The 21,210-nt window shown below is 48.9% G+C and overlaps 1 protein-coding gene across 1 annotated transcript in view; it reads right to left on the bottom strand.

Moving 5' to 3' along the window:
• EARS2 (glutamyl-tRNA synthetase 2, mitochondrial) overlaps window positions 1–21,210 on the bottom strand; it is a 33,257-nt gene that overhangs the window by 10,309 nt on the left and 1,738 nt on the right. The window contains exons 2-6 of the mRNA XM_077449240.1: window positions 16,360–16,515; window positions 13,960–14,149; window positions 9,636–10,108; window positions 8,407–8,515; window positions 5,069–5,207 (exon numbers count right to left, since the gene is read on the bottom strand). Of these exons, the coding sequence (XP_077305366.1) occupies window positions 5,069–5,207; window positions 8,407–8,515; window positions 9,636–10,108; window positions 13,960–14,149; window positions 16,360–16,515 (1,067 nt within the window). The remainder of the gene's footprint in view (window positions 1–5,068; window positions 5,208–8,406; window positions 8,516–9,635; window positions 10,109–13,959; window positions 14,150–16,359; window positions 16,516–21,210) is intronic.

Genomic DNA, 21,210 nt, shown 5'->3' with positions numbered 1-21,210 from the left:
TGTACCCCCCCTCTTTTTCTTCCTTTGACCTTATGGACTGCCTTCATTTTTGCTGCTATCACCCCCTGCCTTGGAGAACGCTGTGCTGATTGCCCTTTGCGGTGCCCGCCGCTGAACTCCCTCTGTGCCCTGGACATACAGATCCTGCTTCCCCTCCTTTGTCGGTCTCCTTTGTGTTGCTGCTTGGGTGGCGGCCGACGGGCGCACCCTCCATCGCTTTATTTATGGTGAACACCGGTGTGATGGTGGCGCGGATCATGAGGGGGGACATGCACTGGGACGTGATGCCTTTGCCCTTGTTTCACTCCACTTTTTGCTCTCCCCTCTCTCCCTTCCCTCCTTATTTCTACTGGTGCATACGGAGGTACCCATGTACTGTTTGAACTCCTTGTCCTTTTTTTGGGGGGGGGGTTTTATTTTTATTTTTGGCGCCCACCCGCCACCCCCTTTGGCCCGCTCTTCCATATGCCTGGGTTTCCCCCTTTTTTCCCCTGTCTGCCCCACATGCTATGCTTTTACTTGGTCTCTCAGACGACCTGCTGACTCTTGCTCTGGAAATTACACCCCCTGCAACCCGCTGCACTGTCTGCTCTGCAGTTTGTTATAATTGCGCCCATGTTTGTTTTGTTTCCCTGGCCAACAGTCACTACCGTGGCTGCGGCGAGTGACAGTTTTTTTGTTTTGCCCCGCTGGTCCAGTGTAGGCATTGTTATGACTGTTTTACTGGTTATATATGTTTTATATTGTGTTATTTACAGCTGTAATTTTACTGCAAATGTGTTCTTGTATTTGTTGATGCCAGCCCGGGAGGATCCAGTGGTTGCCCAGGCGCCCTGCATGCCCGAACTTCCTGAGTCGGGGGCCTACAGTGGATCACTCTGTACCGACATGTTCCATGGCTGCGCTTAAATTTGCAACCTGGAATGTCAGGGGCCTTGGCGCAAAACCTAAGAGGTTAGCCGTTCTTACTCACCTTAAACGCCTGAAAGTGGACATCTCGATCCTCGTCGAGACTCACCTTACAGGACAATCCCAAAGGGCGCTTAGAAAGCCCTGGGTCGGCTGGATGTACAGCGCCCCTCACACCTCCCATTCCCGAGGTGTAGCCATTTTAATTGCTAAAACTGTGCAGTTCCAGTTACATGACCTGTGCTCAGACCCCCACGGTAGATTTCTGTTTTTACATGCCACTGTGAGCGGTCTGACGATGCTTATTATGGCGTTTTACATACCACCGCCCTTCCAGTTTCAGGCCCTGCATGAGGGTCTCACTTTTATGACCAAATTCCCTACAGTACCGGTAATCTGGATAGGTGATTTCAACATGACCCTTAACCCCGGCCTCGACCGACTTGGCGCATCTGACCGCACATCTCCCCCCCCTCATACCACTAGGTTTGGTAGGTTTGCAGCTGAACTGGCCATGACAGACTCCTGGAGAAATAAGTATCCAACAACACAGGCCTTCTCCTGCTTCACCCCCTCCCGCCGCGCTATGTCTCGCATAGACATGGCCCTGCTCTCTCCCTCCCTGCTTTCCGAATTATTGGAGGTCGGCTTTGACGCCAGGGTGCTGTCGGACCACTCCCCATACTGGTTGACGCTGAGGCTGCCTGTGACTGTCCCCCCCGTATGTGGAGACTGAACCCCTTCTGGCTTACGGTTATCCCGGGCCTGGAGGACTTACAGAGGGAACTGGTTTTTTTCCTCCGTTCAAACTCGGGATCAGCGTCCCCTGGGTCAATCTGGGAGACATTTAAGCTTCATGCTAGGCTGCTCCTGGTCACCCGTATTAACAGGTACAAGGCTAATTCTAGACAGGCATTGACACAGGCTGAGGAGCGCCTGCAGTCCCTTGAGCAACTGTTTGTGACGGATCATTCCCTGGAACATGCCACCCAGCTCCGCCTCCAGTCCCGACTGACCGATCACTTTCATTATGAGAAAGCGAAGCAGGGCCTTTTCTTTAGTAGACAGCGTGTGTTTGAACACGGCGAGCGGGCGGGCAAACTGTTAGCCTATATGGCCCGGCTGGACCACAGCCCCCCGGTGGTGGTTCAGCTCCGTAGCGCCACCGACGACCTGATTTCTGACCCTGACCTGGTTCTACGAGAGTTTAGATTGTTCTATTCCACCCTATACACCTCCACAACGCGTCACACGCACACTGGCCTCACCCAATTTCTCCACACCATTGATTTCCCCTCTATCAGCCCAGAGCAGCGATCCCTCCTGGAAGCCCCCATCTCCCCTGACTGTATTGCCGAGGCACTTGCCTCCCTCCCATCCTCCAAGGCGCCTGGCTCGGACGGGCTGCCCAATGGAAGTTTATACTCATTTTCAAGACACGCTAGTCCCAGAACTGCACGCATTATACACCCATATGTTTGATACAATGTCCCTTCCTGCCTCCATGGGCGAGGCCCTTATTGTCCTTATACCCAAGCCCGGTAAGGACCCCTGCTACCCAGAGTCGTACCGCCCAATTTCTCTCCTGCAGCTGGACGTAAAAATCCTGGCAAAAATTTTGGCCCTGCGACTCAATAAAGTTGTCCTCAGCCTTATACATCCAGATCAAACGGGGTTCATGCCTAACAAAAATACCGCCTTTAATCTCCGCAGACTCTTTATGAATCTGCAGGCCACTCATGATAACACCGGCTCCCGGGTAGTGGTGAGTCTAGATGCCGCGAAGGCGTTTGACTCCGTTGAATGGAGTTATTTATGGGAATGCCTGACTAATTTTGGCTTTGGCCCTAACTTCATCAAGTGGATTCAGCTTTTATATAGCGCTCCCACTGCCCGGATCCAGGTTAATGGCAGGATCTCGGATTCCTTTCCTCTGTCTCGGGGTACTCGCCAGGGTTGCCCACTATCCCCCCTCCTGTATGCCCTTGCGGTTGAGCCGTTGGCCATTGCCATTCGTGCTCATCCGCAGATTAAGGGCCTGCGATCGGGCCCTTTGACGGAAACCCTCAGCTTATACGCCGACGATATGTTATTATATCTTGAAGACTCGGGTCCCTCTTTGCAAGCGGCCCTGCGACTGATAGAGCAGTTTGGGGAATACTCTGGACTACGTATTAACTGGTCCAAGTCCCAGATCCTCCCCCTAGACTTGGGTGCCCCGTCCGCTGATCAGGCGGCAATGCCCTTGGTCAGGGCGAGTCAGTTGAAATATTTGGGAGTGCAGTGTTCACGATTACTGACTGACTACGCCCTTTTAAATGTGGAACCCTTATTCACCCTGCTTAAACAAAAAACCCAGACTTGGTCCCGTCTCCCCCTTGGGGTGATGGGCCATGTAAACTTGGTCAAAATGATCCTCCTCCCCAAGCTGCTCTATGTGTTTTGGCACGCTCCCCTACGCATCCCTCTCAGAACCTTCAAATCCCTGGAGGCCCTCTTAAACACGTTTGTTTGGGGTTCGTCTCGACACAAGCTCTCATGGAGTGTTCTGAAATGTCCTACCCACCTGGGCGGCACCACCCTACCAGACCTGTACTATTATTACCTGGCCTCCCAACTGTCCCATTTCTACTATTTCAATCAGATTGACAGAGATCGCTATGCCATCTTGGTATGCTCCTCTCACTCCACTCTGGTCGTACACCCACTCCGTCTCCTTTTGCGTGGCTCCAGGGGACCTTCCGTCCCGGGGAGAGACATGCTGTCCCATCATTGTTTGCTCTGGCGGCAGGCCGCGTCCATTACTGGGGCCCCCAGGTTTCACTCCCACACCCCCCTTTGGGATAATCCCCTACTTCCCGAGCTCTCTACGATCCCCGACCGCTCTGTGTGGCTGGCCGGGGGCGTTATCTTTCTGTCCCAGGTTATCACCAATGGCACTGTCAGACCCTTCCAGGCCCTCAAAGATTACTTCAACCTCCCTAATAGAATGTTTTTTAGATACCTTCAACTCCGCCATGCCCTTAGCTCCCAATTCGGCTCCCCTATCCCCAGGCTCGAGACACTCCCGATAGCAACAGCCGTGTTAGGTGACGACCCTAAGAAACTGATTTCTTTTTTCTACAACAACCTGCTCACGCCTGGGGCGACCGCCCGTGCCTACCGACTTAAGGCTAGATGGGAGGCTGACGTGGGGGTTATCGAAGACGCGGACTGGGAAATTGCACTTGACACCCCTAAGTTGGTTTCCCCTAAACTCTCTGACAGGCTTACACACCTCTACATGCTGCATAGGTCATACCTAACCCCTGGGCGATTGTCCAAGTTTAGACCTGGCTATGATCCAATGTGTCCTAAATGTGGTGATCCCCAGGCCACGTTCTACCATCTCCTTTGGTCCTGTCCTGAGCTGCAGGTTTACTGGAAGCAAATTGTTGACTTCCTCCACGACCAAATGGGCTCCCCTCTGACGCTATGCCCCCGCCAGTGTTTGCTGGGGATTCTCCTCGTATCCGAGGAGGCAAGGATCCCGACTGTTTTCCTACAGGAGACCCTATACCTCGCCAGACTGCAGATAGCCCGCACCTGGTTGAGCTCAGCACCCCCCACTGCCTGGCAATGGAAGTCGGCTGTCAATGCCACTCTCCCCTATAAAAAACTGCTGTATATGCATAGAGGCTGCCCGGGCAAGTTTGTCAAGATATGGGATAAATGGATGGGGGATTCAGATACATGTACCGCCTAGTGTAGCTTGTAGTCAGTACACCTCCTTACACCTACTCAGGTTCGACCCGGCGAGTCTAGTTGTCTCCGTGGTTGTAGGTGGGCCCTTCGCCCCCAAGATAATGGCTTCATGCTCCCCCCCTATGAAATACCTTGCGCAAGCTGTACTGTGGCTCGGCCTCTGACTCCCAACCTCTGAGGTCCTCTTTCCCCCCCCATTTCTGAACACACCGCATTGCCCCTTGTTTTTTATGTACTGTTAAACCTGTAAACAAAGAACCCTCCCCCTTTTTTTTTCTCAGCCTGTGCTATTGTTAACAGCTGTTTTCTCTGTATATTTGGTGCATGTTGCACCCCATCTGTGTTACTGTCATCCTATGTATTTTGTATACTCAATAAACGTTCCTTTTCTTAAAAAAAAAATACGTCATCTTACCTTCCTTAAGATCAGTATCCTCTCAATATAGTCTTTATTAAATGTCAAGTCTTTGTATTTTTCCTGCAGCACAGTCTGGAGCTGTGTGATCAGCTCTGCTCGACTTTCTATGCTGTCAATCCTTTTGGATAGATGAATCCTAATAGGAAGATGAGAAGGCAAATCATCAAAAAAAGAATCTGCTGTGAATGGTCATTATTGTATGTTGCTTTTGAGCATTTCTGCAGTGCTTTCCGCAAAAATAATTCCTGAATTTCTACAAAAGGCAAAAAGCATGAAGCATTAAAAAATGAATTGGTATGAATGGAGCCTTAGACATGATGTTCATATAGGTGTAGATTTATTAAAATTGGAGAGTGCAAAATCTGGTGCAGCTGTGCATGGTAGCCAATCAGCTTCTAACTTCAGCTTGTTCAACTAAGCTTTGACAACAAAATCCTGGAAGCAGATTGGTTTCTATGCAGAGCTACACCAGACTTTGCACTCTCCAGTTTTAGTAAATCAAACCCATAGTGTACATGACCTCTGAACAAAATCCTACCCTTCATCCAGCATCCATAAAGGTTTTGCTACACAGGCTCTATTTCACTAACTTGGGATTTACAGACAACTAACCACATATCACAGGGAACCTCAACAATTGTGACACTGAGCCATTAGTCTAGGTCCAGTGTTGCTACTCACACGGTCGTTAAAAAAAAAAAATCCCCTTATCAGACCATATCCAGCATCTCAGTAGCATCACACATCTAGAAAAGTCTTATAGATTTATGCACTTCAACATCTCAGGACTGTAGTAGAAACATCAAAGAAATATTAAACCCTGCTCCATCCTTCAAAAAATAAAAGGAAAACTTTGAGTGGAGTCCTGCTTTAAAGTAGCTTGACATATATATGCATCCATTTGTTTCCCTGGTCCAACAGCATCAGTGCTTTGGGGCTGTGAAAGGAGAAATTCTTGATTGTTTTTAATGAACACTTGGGTGATTGGACATCGGGCGCTCCTCTCCAAAAAAAATTTAAAAAAAGTTTTATTTGATGATTTTTTAGTTTATTGAAGAAAAATTTATTCAAGTAGAACCAACGGCGGCATACTGCAGAGCTGCTGGTCGAATACATTTAACCCTCTCAGAATCTAACCATTCTCCAAGATATACAGCCCCAAAGGCTTACCTGTAGGTCCAAGAAATATCTTCTATTCTATTTACAAAAAGACAGGCGCCGCTGTCTGCGGCACGCAGGCGCACTGAGCAGGCCGCAGATCACGGCGATATGCCGCTCGTGTCGGCTCCCGTGCACATGTGCGGGAGTGACGTCATCACGGCTCCGGCGAATCACAGCGCCGGAGCAGCGAGACCCGGAAGTCACTCTGGGATACATGGCAGCGGTGAAGATGAAGGAGGAGGACCGCTTCGGGGGTTTCGTTCTCAGGTAAGTTATTCATAATGAGCTAGTATGCTCTGCATAGTCAGAGACTGGGGACATGATACAGGAGATGGTCAGAGACTGCAGACACATTACAGGAGATGGTCAGAGACTGCAGACACATTACAGGAGATGGTCTGAGACTGGGGACATGGTACAGGTAAGTATGTGAGCACAGGGGGGAATAGGGTTGTGGTTTAGTGCCAGGAAACACGAGTCAGTGCAAAATCAAGTTAGTGCCACAAGATATGGCAAAGTGGGTTAGAGCAGGTAGACACAGGTCAGTGCAGAGAGATGTGGGAATGTAGGTCAGTGCTGGGAAATGAGGGTCAGGGTCGAGAGACAAGGGTCAGAGGAGGGGGACACAGGTCAGAGCTGGAAGACATGGGTCAAGAGAAGAGTCGGTGCTGGGAGATTTGGGGATGAGGGTCAGTGCTGAGAAATTAGTGTCAGGGTTGGGAGACAAGGGTCAGAGGAGGGGAACAGGAGGGTCCAGAGGTGTGGGGTCAGAACAGGGGATCATAGGTCAGCATTAGGAGACGAAGGCTTGAGTCACAGGTCAGTGCTGGGAGATGCGGGGTCACAGGTCAGTTCTGGGAGATGCGGGGGTCACAGGTCAGTGCTGGGAGATGCGGGGGTCACAGGTCAGTGCTGGGAGATGCAGGGTCACAGGTCAGCACTAGGCACAGCTCACACCCCCCAGGCCGCCTCTCATCGTCCTTTTCCCGAACACATCCAGCCTCCTCTGTTTCATCACATTGAAAGAGTCACCGACAGGAGCCCAGCCTGTATTGACAGAGCGATGCCCGGATGTCCCCCAGACCTGCCGGGACATACTGTAGAGGAGGAGCTGCAGGGACAGCATGCTGCCTGATGACACATGCCTCTGGGTGACCCGCTAGAGGGGATAGGAGGAACCGCAGTCATGTGACCGGGGTGTGAGCTGACGTCGTGGTACCATGTGACCTCTGGAGAGAGGGCAGGAACGACGAATGTGTGGTGGGGAGGGAGGGAGGGACAAGGTGCACAAAGCTGACAGTGTGACATTGGAGGGGAGGAGGAGAGGAGATGACTGTGGCGCGCTGTGCCATAAGGACACCCCTATAATAGGCCTGCCCCACCCCATTTTCGGCTCAATTATCGGCAAGATTTCTCTTTCGGCAAATTGCTGAAAAGGCAATTTTCGGCCGATATGTTTCGGCGGCCCAAATTTCAGCGATTCCCTAATTCAAGCCTCTAAATTTGACAGCAATGCACTTGAAGAAGTGCAGCCAAAGCTAGTTTGGTTGTACTTCTTCTATCGATCATTAGAGTGCAGTTTGTTCTGCACTCCTGTGATCTGTTTTCAGCAGAAAGCAGGCTGAAGCCCACTGTCAGCTGACGTCATAGAGTCCAGTCCAGTCTCAGGAAAGATTACGACCATATGGCCGGGATCCACATGCCTGGACCGGCACCCGGCTCAGCCTCTCAGCGAACCACCGAGAGCCTAAGCCAGCCGCTCCCACCCCCTCCACAGTCCTGCGCTCCAGTGAGCAAGGAGGGGGTCAGCTCACAGAGCTCAGAGCCGAGCGATCAGCAGTTTTTGATCGCTCGGTTCTCAGTGTTAGAGCCGGCTGGGGAACAGATGTAGCATCAGACCGATGTTGCATCTACCTAGGGAAGTACGATTCTGAAAAAACCCAAATGCCACACTTCTCTTTTAAATAAATCCTGCTTGGTGCATATTTGATGTGGATCCCAGGGAAAAGTTGTTTCCATAATGATGAATAGTGATGCCTGTGAAATGTGGCTAAAATACACGGCACTGTAATTACACCATATGAAAAGCAAAGCGGTAATATTTCAAGTTAAAATGTGAAAGTTACACATTAAACTTGTAGTCACTCTGACACCCTACCTTAAATAATATATACCTGTTGTACTCTGGGAGACTGCTAAGGTCTACGAATGCAGAGTGAGAGCTCACTCTTTCCAGTTTAAATTGCTCTAGGAGTTCAGGCAGAGTACGGCCCTTCTGATTTCCTGTAAAGAGAAAACACACACATTAAATCCACAAAAGTGAAATCTGTCACTTGTACCAAGTGAACTACATGTTTTATATAATGTTTTAGCCCTGATGCCAAGGGAAAGTTGTATGGCCCCCGTAACGCACAGACTTATGTATTCAATATAAGTTGTCATCATATTTGACAAACATCAATAGCTTTATCTCACCAAAAGACATATTTCTTGGTACAAACTTGCCACTTCCTCGCTTTACAGATGGAGTGGCCAAAAAACCCAGAAGTGTGAATCACTTTTGCATCACCCTTAAATTGAGGAAGTGGCAAATTTGAGCCTTGAAACACATTATATGGTGAAATAAAGTAATTTGATGTTCAAATATGATGACTCCGACCCATCTTTAGACACATCACAGTCCTACTGCACATTTTAATGGAAGCTTCTGCTATCCGGATCACCAACAGGTTTTTGACCCCTGAGTCATCAAAAGTGACCAACTCTATCCTGCGTGTAAACAGGGATATTCTCCACTTGTGCCCATGGAAGGTCGCATGCATTACCCAACTGGGTTACCGCAACCTCACCAAATGTAGGTTGCTTTTCTCACTTTTTCCACTGCAACCACTTTTTATTGGAGTTAATAATTTGTATACATTCTACACTATATATAAAAACTTTACCACTTCTTCTTTTTCCCGTGGACACCCTGGATCATTCTGTGGGTCTTTATCCTGTCCTACGGGCTTAACCCCATGAACCTCCGACAACCACATGAATTTTAGATGTGTTGGATGCTTGCATATCCGCAGCATGCTGTGGCTGCTTCAACTGGCATCTACATCACAGGACACAGTAGTGATGTATAGGTCATCAAGGGGTACCACAGCACACACAGTGGGGGAATCAGGCATCTGACACACCAGGAAGCATGTCCAATGAAGAAGTGGTGCTATGAGTGAGTACCAACTGTGTTCTATTGCAGGGTGTTTGCTTAATGGAGTCAGAGAAACTTTAAAGGAAAAACCTTTGCATATGCAATGCATATTACTTTCTCCAGTTTCTGTTATTCACCCTCTGCCAAGCATGGTTCTAAGACCATGTTCTTCGAAAACGGACACCACTTGCATTCCAATGTTACCAAGAAATCCTGATCCACAGTTTGATATAAGGTCGAGCAGGGTGTCCGGCAGATATCCACTCTTTTCGTAGTGCTGGATGAATATGTCCCCCTGTCGTTTGGACAATTTGCTGCCATCTTTGTTGAGGAGAAGCGGGAGGTGAGCATATGATGGAGGTTGCCAACCGAATGCACGGTATAGGAGCAGATGCTTAGCAGTGGAGACCAGCCATTCCTCTCCTCTAAGCACGTGGCTCACTGCCATTTTGTGATCATCGACCACATTGGCCAAATGGTAGGTTGGAAAACCATCTCCTTTCAGGATCACCGGATCCCCTTCTATGCTTGCCACATCATGTTGAGTCCAGCCAAGAACCAAGTCCTTAAAAGATGGAGCTCCCTCGACCAGCTGGAAACGCACCACAAATGGCAATTTTTTTGACAGTTTGTCTTGTATTTGTGCTGTGGTCAAATGTCTGCAACGATTGTCGTACCTACCAAGAGAAAAAGACACTTTAGGCATTTTACAGGACTGTATTTTTCATAATCTCAAAATGGTTCACATATAACTCACAATGGCTCACTGTAACATATTGATTTTAACGAAGATCATCCAACCTTGCTATATTTATGTAAAGCGGTTGTAAACCACAATGTTCAAAATAAAACAAAAAAAAAAAGGGGGAAGAGGACCCCTTAAAGAGGAAGTAAACCCTGATGGGTTTACTTCCTCTTTTTTTCCCTGCAAAGGTAAAGCATAATGGACTACTATGCATCGCATAGTAGCTCATTATGTGTCACTTACCTGACACAGGAGCCAGCGAAGTCGCCGCTGATCCCTGTAGTCCGCCGCGTCCATCTTGCTGGTGGCGTCTCGCAGCTCCGACCAATGACAGCGGCGAAGCCGCGATGACGTCACTCCCGCGCATGCGCACGGGAGTCGCGCCTCGCAGCTCCGCCGCTGTCATACGGCGAGGCCGCGATGACGTCACTCCCGCGCATGCGCACGGGAGTCGACAAATTTGGCAAATCCATTCTTGGACTTGCCGCATTTAGTGCGCATGCGCGCCGCTGTCTACGGCGCATGCGCCGTAGACAGCGGTGCCCATTTTCGGGCAAATATCTCCTAAACCATATAGGTTTAGGAGATATTACTTGGACCTACAGGTAAGCCTTAATCTAGGCTTACCTGTAGGTCAAAGTTGTTTGGAAGGGTTTACTTCCATTTTAAGTACTGCTGCAAGGTCTGGGTAAGTTGGGAGGGCTGAGGTCCTTAAAAAAAAATATATATATATAAAAAAAGGAGAAGGAAAAACAGGTGAGGAAACCCTGTTCCCCAGGCGCACCTTAAAGACCATGGCTCCCCCCCCCCCCCCCCCCCCACGGATGTTCCCTCCGGCCGGAAGAAACACAAAATCTGAGGTGTGGTAGAGAGTTGCCACCCTTTAAAGATCTGAAGGAAAAAGGCGTTTCCTGTGGTCTGGTGGGAGGAGTCACCATCTCTCAAGTGCTGTCCTGAAAGACGTCTTGGGGGGAAAAAAAAAAACACCTGCAAGGCAAAGGCATAGTGTGCTACTATGCATCGCATACTAGCAGACTATGAAATACTCACCTTGGAACGAAGCCCTCCAGTGCTGTAAAGTCACCACTGAGGGGGCTGACATGTTTCCCCTGTCTGTCTTCTGGGTTTGCAAGCTCCGGCTAGGCGATTGGCCAGAGCTGCGATGATGTAACTCCCATGGCATGGGCTCTGAAGGTCCGACACTGTAAGCAGGAAATTCAATACACATGCACCCATGATGTCATCGGCTGCATGCACTTTGAATATCTCCTAAACTGTGCGAGTACAGGAAATATTCACAGTACCTACAGGTACTTTAAAGTGGTTGTTAACCTACAAAAAAAATAAAATAATGGATCCTGTTCCTTTAAAGCATGAATTAACAGCACAGTGCTTGTGCTGTGTAGATTGTCCCTTTCTATCACCAAAAAATACCTGGATGATCCTGCCTGGTTCTGCCCTCCCCTCTGTAAACTGACCACCTTATATCATGGCTACCGATCCCCGAGACCGTAGTCAGCTTACATGCCTCCGTCATTCGCTGTCTCTCCTCTGTCCTCTCTCCCCTCCCTCTCTGCCTGTCGGCTAGTGACAGTGCCCGCCCCTCTCTTCCTGCTGCTAAAATTACTTGTCAATTTTCATACAACCCTCTGTGTTCGATAATGTTATGTGTTCAGCATATGTGCTAAACAAATATGCAGTTTTATACCCTATTTCAGAGCTTGGCGCCCACGTGACCGCCTGCCTATCTCCTCCTGGCTGACATCAGCAGTGGATTTTCAGCCCCTCCCGCTGTAGCCGTCAGATCAAGAGAACAGAGAGGCAGGCAGTCACGTGAGCGCCGAGCTCTGAAATAAGGTATAAAACGTCATATTTGTTTTATAAAGCACATACATTCTATGACGAGAACACAGTGGCTTTACACTTTAAAAGTAGAACTATAGGCAATTTTTTTTTTCATTTTGGATGCAGCAAGGGAGGGTTATAACTCCGGTCAGATTTTTGCCATCTGTGTCTCAATGCAGAGATTTTACGCTCGTCTACCATCCGATCCACCAGACGGATGGGGAACATCTGTTTTTAGTGGACAGGAATGGTTCGGATGTTCGTTTACACCCGATGCTCCATAGAGGATATTGGAGGGTTTGATCGGGTTCGCCTGTAGTTTTTTCAGGTGAACCCAATCAGTCCATTAGTGGCAAAGGGGCCTTCAACAAGCAGTTTCAGTGGCTTGAAGGAATGTTGTGCTTTTTATGTGCATTACTATTCATCCATATGCAATGCATGCTTTAGTGGAAACCACAGCAAAGATGTAGCAAAAGCAACCTTTAACAGAGCAAAGTGACCTTTAATGGACTGAACTGTCAAAAAAAAAAAAAGAAAAGTCCATTAGAGGGTTATGGCAAACCATTGAACATTGGGGTGCTTGCCATGATCAGCTTTTATTCATTTATTGAAAACCTTTCTAAAACGAATAAAAAACAAAAAAAAAATAAAAAAAAATAAATAAAAAACAGCTGCTGTAACTGCTTGAAAAGTATTAGTTGGAATTTGTTAGTCAAGTCTTAAGACTCGTTCATACTTGCAGTTGGGGGGAGATGGCGCATAAAAACCTTGTGGTTGAGCTACGCTTTTACTGTCCCTCAACCACTCCCCTTAGCTGAAAAGGCAGCGGCTGGAGTTGTATACATGCGATGCTCTGTGGCAGGAATTATACCCCCGTCACACGGCGGGCACTACCACCTGCCAAACATGACCCATTGAAGTAAATGGGGCTGTGCTGCAACCATGCGCAATGCATGCAGTTGTAGTGCAGTAATACAGCATTTAGGGTGTTAAAACAGATGACGATGAGCTGCCCATCAAAAGCAAGTGATAAAAGGGGCTAACACTACCCTCTCCCCAGATTGACAATGCTACTATCCAAAAGGTGTCTCCATTGCTTCTCCATCCAGAGTGGAGACACCCTAAGACAAGAAGTGTGATGCAGGTCAGATAACCAGGTGAATGCTAACGCAAACAGCCTAAAAAATTTAAAATTATGCAGCCATCACATTAAAGTCTGGTTCTCACTGTTTCGGGTGGCTGTGGGTATTGCAGGGATTCCCGCAACCCTAAGTGCCCGTTCACACAGGGGCGACGCGACTTGCAGCGCGACTCACAGACGCGACCTGCACACGACTTCAGCGGCGACTTGCAAAATGACTTCTGTATAGAAGTCAATGCAAGTCGCCTGAAGTCGCCCCGAAAATACTACAGGAACCTTTTTCTAAGTCGGGGCGACTTGAGTCGCTCCTATTAGAACGGTTCCATAGTACAGAACGGAGCGCGACTTGTCAGTCGGCTAAGTCGCCTGACAAGTCGCGGTAGTGTGAATGGGCACTAAGTCAAAATGCCCTATTGTTTAAAAAAGCGCATTCATTCTTACTGGCACCCCCGAGCATCTCAAACCGCAGCCCGTTTGCGGGTTTGGGAACCATGTGATCTCCCAGTCATTGGTTTTCCAAAATGGTGCATGTACCTTATTTTCTGCAGGAAATGCAGGCACAGCAGCCCATTCAAACAAATGGGCTGCTCTGCCCGCGCGAACGCAGGTCACAAACTGGCATTAGTGTGAACCAGGACTTAAGGATTTATAAGCTTAAATAAAATACATTGTCTTTTTGTGATTTAAGGCATGAATATTATATCTATAAAATAAAATTCTTTACAATTCATGTCTATACACTGGGTATATACATACAATAATTGTACAGCTCTGCAAACAAGGACACACAGTCATACCGGGGAGTCTCTTTGTTCCTCAGAGCTTCTTTCTTCAGCAGTTCCAGTCTCTGTGGGGTGCAGAAACAGCGATATGCCGTATCATTTTCCAAAAGAGTTTGTACAGCCTCATGGTAGAGATTTAGTCGCTTAGACTGTTCATAAGGGCCAAACATTCCCCCTCTCCTTGGGCTCTCATCTGGTGGGATCCCTAAGACAATAAACAATAACTATTATAAGAACAATCTCAGTCACTGTTACACAGTTAGTAAGGTTGGATAAAGACACCAGTCCATCCAGTTCAACCCGAGTTGAACCTACAGTCACATGTACAGAATTTTAAAGAGAATGTTTAGTGACTTTGTATTTCTTTTCTTCATTTCTTATGGCCAGAGATAAAAGAAATTAAGGTTTTTTTTTCAGGTAGAAATAAAATATCACTTTTGAATATTCTGCATTATCATCTCCTCCAGCGGGTGGAGCGCTGAACAAATTTTTGCAGGTTTTCCAGGCTTTCCTTACCTGCTTTCTTGAAAAAAGCTTGTTTTTTTTTTCTTCAAAGTTCAACATCTAAATTAGCACACACACACACACACACACACACACACACACACACACACGTCAATTTATTGGGACAGGGATTCATCCCATCTTTGCTGATATCATATCGGTCAAGCTCATCCTAGTGGTGTTAAAGGCATTCCCAAATGATGATCCCTGTAGCAGATTATATATGCCTGTAGATCAGGGCTCGACAAACCCCAGGCGCCAGGTCGCCAATGCGACCAGAAATCGCGACCTGGCGCCTAAGCTGCCACCAGCCGACTCACTATCGATGCCCCAGACATGCAGCAGCATTAACACTGACTGCCGTCCTCCTCCCTCCTTCACACTCTGCAGCACCGCGCTGTGTGTGAAACTGACACGCAATGGAGAGAGGAGGATCTGTCAGCCTGATGTCGGGGTGGGCGGGACCCGGCCGGGGTGGGGGCGGGACCCAGCAAGCTATCAAACACCAGCCAATGGGATCTGGGCGGGCCGCTACGTGTATGTGGCCCGCCCCTTCTCTTAAGCAGCCCAATCGTTGGCTGGTGTTTGATAGCTGCTGAGTCCCGCCCACCCCGACATCAGGCTGAAATCTGACATATCCACCTCTCTGTTACTTGTCAGTTTCACACCCCGGCAGGGTCCCGCCAGCTCCTCTGTTACATTTAAGTAACAGAGTGCTCCGTGTGAAACCTGCCAGTGCCAATCAGTGCCACCTGCCACCAATCAGTGCCAACCAGTGCCACCTCCAATCAATACCACCTGCAACCAACCAGTGCCACCTGCCAGCGCCAACCAGTGCCAGCACCAACCAGTGCCACCTGCCAGCGCCAACCAGTGCCACCTGCTAGCGCCAACCAGTGCCACCGCCAACCAATACCACCTGCCACCACCAACCAGTGCCACCTGCCACCACCAATCAGTGCCACCTGCCACCGCCAATCAGTGCCAGTGCCAACCAGTGGCACCTGCCAGTGCCACCACCAATCAGTGCCACCTGCCAGCGGCAACCAGTGCCATCTGCCACTGCCAATCAGTGCCACCTGCTAGTGCCAACCAGTGCCACCGCCAATCAATACCACCTGCAACCACCACCCAGTGTCACCTGCCACCACCCAGTGCCAACTACCAGTGCCACCTGTCACCGCCAGTCAGTGCCACCTGCCACCACCAATCAGTGCCACCGCCAACCAGTGCCACCACCTACCAATGCCACCACCTACCAGTGCCACCTGCCACCGCCAATCAGTGCCACCGCCAATCAGTGCCACCGCCAATCAGTGCCACCTGCCAACACCAACCAGTGCCACCGCCAATCAGTGCCATCTGCCAGTAACAACTAGTGCCATCGCCAACCAGGGCCACCTGCCATCGCCAACCAGGGCCATCTGCCATCACCAACCAGGGCCACCTGCCATCACCAACCAGGGCCACCTGCCATCACCAACCAGGGCCACCTGCCAGTTCCAAACCAGTGTCACCTGCCAATGCCAACTAGTGTCACCTGCCGGTGCCATCTGGCAGTTCCACGTGCCTTCCAGTGGCAACCAGTGCCACCTGCCAGTGCCAGCCAGTTTCATCTGTTGCCAGCCTTACTCTTTCTGGTCAGCCCATACCCCTGATGTAACAGCGTTTCAATGGAGTTATTGACTGGGTGCTCCATTGTGGTGTTAGGGATAGGGGGTGAAAATGAGTGGCCTTACCCCGGGAGCTGAAAAAAAAACTGGCTCCTAACTTTTTTAACTGCCTCCTAAATTCAAAACAAATTTGTCAACCCCTGCTGTAGATATTATATACGCCTGGATAAGAGCAGCCGCCAACGTGTGAGCATATAATATGCTTGTATCACCCCAATTAGCTCAAACAAGCACATACCTGCCCACTCCAACGTGTCTTCTATGCCTTCAGCTGCTCCGGGAACCAGGCGGCTCCTATCTGTGTCTTCAAGTCTTAGAATGAAATCTCCTCCATGCTTCTTTGCAAAAATATAATTGTAGAATGCTGTGCGCAGTCCACCCAGGTGAAGAAAGCCTAGGAAGAGACACAACAGTAAAAACCAAGAAACTGCAAAATGACAAACATAAATATGCCAATACTAAATCGGGTCATACCAAATACTGTGTTTACATTAGCCGCAGTGCTTGCTTCTCCTCCGAGGTCTTTATTCAACCTTACTATGTATATGCACTGTGACTGTACCAATGACACTGTCTGGAATGGGGTTAACATCAGGGTCGATCAAAGGGTTAAATGTGTCCCTAAGAGGTGCTTGCTAACTGTGTGGGGGAGGTGCTTTGACTGGATGAAGACAGACATCCAGATTCCTGCAGGAACACAAGATTTCTATGTTCAACCCTGTCAGAACAGTGATCTGCTTTGTATACATAAGCAGATCACTGTTCTGCCTCTCCCGGGAAGGATTGCGGGTGGCCGGTGGACCTGCTGATTGACTCTCCCACTGTCCAATCAGTGCGCGATCACCCCTCCCCTCCCCCCATAAATACCCTTCCCGTCAGCCATTTGTAAAAAAAAAAAAAAAAAACTTTACTTCCTCTTTAACCAATTGAGACCCGCGCTATAGCCGCCTTTGCCGGGACTACGTCTATTGACGTCGTCTCGTGAACGAGCGGCCTGCGCGCCCCCTGAGGGGCGCGCGCGGCACGCTCTGTGATCGGTGAGTCTATGAGACTCGCCTGATCACTGATCCGAGCAAGGGGTCGATCCCGACCCCTTATCACGTGATCAGCTGTCAGCCAATGACAGCTGATCATGTGATACAACGGAGCCGGTAATCGGCTATTAAAAGAAAAAAAAGAGCCGATCACCGGCGGCCGTGATCGGGACATCAGTCCCGATCACGGCCAGCCCTGCCAGTGCCCACCTGCCCCCTGCCAGTGCCACATCAATAAAAAAAATGTGCCCCCCGTCAGTGCCCACAGTGCCACCCAGCAGTGCCCACAGTGCCACCCAGCAGTGCTCACAATCTGCCTCAACAAAAGGTGCTGCACCCCAGTGCCACATATCTGTGCCCATCAGTGTCATCTACCAGTGCCCATCAGTGCCCAGCAGTGCTGCCCATCAGTGCCCAGCAGTGCCACCTATCAGAGCCACCTATCAGTGCCCATCAGTCCCATCTATTAGTGGTACCTATCAGTGCCCCTTAGTGCCACCCATCTGTGCCACCCATCCGTGCCATCTTATCTGTGCCCATCTTTGCCCATCAGTGCCGCCTTATCTGTGCCTATTAGTGCCGCCTTAACTATGCCTATCAGTGCCCACCAGTGCAGCCTATCAGTGCAGCCTATCAGTGCCGCCTCATCAGCGCACTTCAATGAAGGAGAAAAATGACCTGTTTGCAAAATTTTATAACCAACTATTAAACATGATTTTTTTTTTTGCATTTTTTTTGTTTGTTTAGCAAAAAATAAAACTCCCAGCTGTAATTAAATACCACCAAAAGAAAGCTCTATTTGTGGGAAAAAAATGATAAAAATGTCATTTGGGTACAGTGTTGCATGCCCGCGCAATTGTCATTCAAAGTGCATCAGCGCTGAAAATTGGTCTAGGCATGAGGGGGGTTTAAGTGCCCAGTAAGCAAGTGGTTAAAGGATACCTGGAAACAATGTAAGTGATAAGGAGGCAGCACGGGAAGTTTTCATCTCACAAGGTTTCTGGCAGGATCGACAGGTATTTTTTACACCTATTGAACAGATGTAACCAAACATTTGTAATGATATATTTAACAGACCAAATAAGAGCAAATATGAGAAGTTCATTGCTTGAGTTTGCATACATTGTAACGCTGAATTCCAGGCAGATCTGTCATTACAAATACATCAATACATGACTATAAGTAACTATTATGTGACCTGGTATCAGCCTATTGCAGTCCCTATAATGTCAAGCTCATACAGGAAGGGGGAGAAGCAGCACAAGAAACATGCTGATAGGAGAATAGAGCAGAGTGACAGAGGGATGAGCTCATCACTGTGCTGCTTCCTCATTCACTGTCCAATCACAGGCTGGGGTCGGGTCCAGGATAACTTCAGCTCAGGATGTGCTGGTCATTAGACTGACGACATATAATGGCAGAAAAAAAGTACCGCTGGGAAAATCTCTGTAGTCAAAGTAATTATTGATGCAAGAGTGGCTTTATATTTATCTTTTAATGGATCATTCATTTATTTATCAGGTTATTTTTGGCTGCAGTTCTGCTTTATTTTTGGAGGGCAGCTGTCTTTAAAAGTGTAAACTCTGAATTAGTAATTTTGGACAAGACTCACTGAGTGAGTCAGGCAAGAGAGCAGCCCGCCACCCAACCACAAGAGGGCAGCACGCCACCCAACCACAAGAGGGCAGAACGCCACCCAACCACAAGAGGGCAGCACGCCACTTCCGGACTGGCTCACAACGATTTATGTTGGCACTTTGAAGAGGGATATTGTTTTTATGACAGCAGCTAGCTGCCATAACCCGCTATCCTCTTCTTTGGCAAGCGCTCCGGTTTCAGATAAAAGTGGTCTCTGTGGCAGACTCGCCACAAGATCACTTTTATCGGTGGCGGGAGAGGGGGGAGCCCCCTCCTGCCGCGCTCCGGTGCCCTCTGCCGCCAGCAGCGGCAGAGGCAATTGGATACTTCTTCCTACTTGACATGGAGCTGAGTGAGGGGAAGATGGCCCCCACCCTTCTCCATACCATTGCAGGACAGAAGCGACATCAAAAGGTCACTTCCACCCATAGCTCTTAAAAGGGAAATAGTTTTTTTTTTAATTGCATTTTAGTGTAAATATGAGATCTGAGGTCTTTTTGAATAGGAATAAAAGTGACAATTTTTTTTTTTAACCTCTACCCACCCACGCTATAGCCAAAAGACGCTACAGAGCAGCGCTGAATTGCTGGGAGGGCATCCTCCCGTTTACTAGTAATCCCTTGAACACAGCCAATCACAGATCGTGCTAAATGGCCAATCACAGCAGCCATTTAGCTCTCGATCAGAGTGTCCAATGAGAGATGATCTCATATGTAAACATATGAGATCATCGCTCATTGCCACCTCTCCCTCCTTACAAAGAGACCGCGTGTGAGGAGGGAGAGTGACCTGCAGCTGCAATGCGAGTGTTTGAACACAAACACAGTGCCACACAAACACACATGCCCACAGTACCCATCAATGACACGTATTAGTGCCACCTGTCATCTGTGACACATCAGTGTCATGTGTCATCAGTGGCACGTATTAGTGCCATCTATCATCGGTGCCACATGCCATCAGTGCCATCTGTCATCAGTGCCACATGCCATCAGTGTCAATGTCCTGGTGCTCCAGGGCCTTCAAAAGTGTAATAGGTAGTCAAGAAGTTAGATGTGTAATTTCTGCTCCTAGAACACATGATGGCGCTCCCTGCATGTTGGGCCTCTGTATGTGGCCAGGCTGTGAAAAAGTCCTACACATGTGGTAATACTCAGGAGGAGTAGCAGAATGTATTTTGGGGCATTATTTGTGGTATACACATGCCATGTGAGAGAAATAACCTATTACAATGACAATTTTGCGGGGAAAAAAATAAATCTTCATTTTGAAAAGAATTGTGGGAAAAAAAATTACAACATCAAAAACCTCACCATGCCTCTTACTAAATACCTTGGAATGTCTACTTTCAAAAAAGGGGTCATTTGTGGGGTATTTGTACTTTCCTGGCATGTTTGGGTCGCAAGAAATGAGATAGGCCACCAGTACATCAGGTGTGATCAATTTTTTATGATTTGCACCAAAGCTTGTAGACTCTCAGGGCTCGACAAATCCCAGGCGCCAGGTCGCCGTTGCGACTAGAAATTGTGCCCTGGTGGCTGGGTTTTTGTCACTGACAGGTGCCTCTGTTGCTCTGTGTCTGGTGCCTCCAGACACAGAGCACTGTCTGGTAGTCGGGATGGAGCAGGAAGAGAGCAGCTCAGCAGCCTCTGACTTCCTCCTCCTTCTCCACACACTGTTGGCAGAGCAGCGCCGCAGTGTGTGAAAATGTGTGTAGAGAGCAGCTGTCAAAATTGAGGCTGAATGTCGGGGTGGGCGGGACCCAGCTTTCCAACACCAGCCAATGGGATGGGATCTGGGCGGGCTGATACGTGTAGGTGGCCGCTCCCTTTTCTTAAGCAGCCCAATCATTGGCTGGATAGCTGCGGGTTCCTGGCCACCTCTGACATCACGCTGAATTTGTCAGCTCCTCTCTCTCCATAAAGTTTCACACAGTGCAGCACTGCAGAGAGCATTCAGTTTCACAGTTACACTATCGGCTGTGAAACCTGCCAGTGCCATCCAGTGCCACCTGCCAATGCCAGTTAGTGCCATCTGCCAGTGCAATCCAGTGCCAGTTAGTGCCACCTGCCAATGCCAGTTAGTGCCACCTGCCAATGCAATCTGCCAGTGCCAGTTAGTGCCAACCAGTGCAATCCAGTGCCACTTGCCAATCAGTGCCAACCTGTGCCACTTCCCAGTGCCACGTGCCAACCATTGCCACCTGCCAGTGCAATCCAGTGCCACCTGCCAATGTCATGTCAGTGCCAACCATTGCCACCTGCCAGTGCCCCCTGCCAATGCCAGTTAGTGCCACATGCCAATGCCATCTGCCAGTGCCACCTGCCAGTGCCAATCAGTGCCATCCAGTGCCACCTGCCAGTGTAAATCCAGTGTCACCTGCCAATGCCAGTTAGTGCCACCTGCCAGTACTATTC

Source organism: Lithobates pipiens, unplaced genomic scaffold (assembly GCF_037356315.1).
Source record: "Lithobates pipiens isolate NorthernLeopardFrog02 unplaced genomic scaffold, aLitPip1_a1.2 Scaffold_22, whole genome shotgun sequence".
In the NCBI taxonomy this organism is placed as follows: domain Eukaryota; kingdom Metazoa; phylum Chordata; class Amphibia; order Anura; family Ranidae; genus Lithobates; species Lithobates pipiens.
The sequence above is the reverse complement of the archived record's forward strand: the minus strand, read 5'-3'. Positions and strand labels throughout refer to the sequence as shown.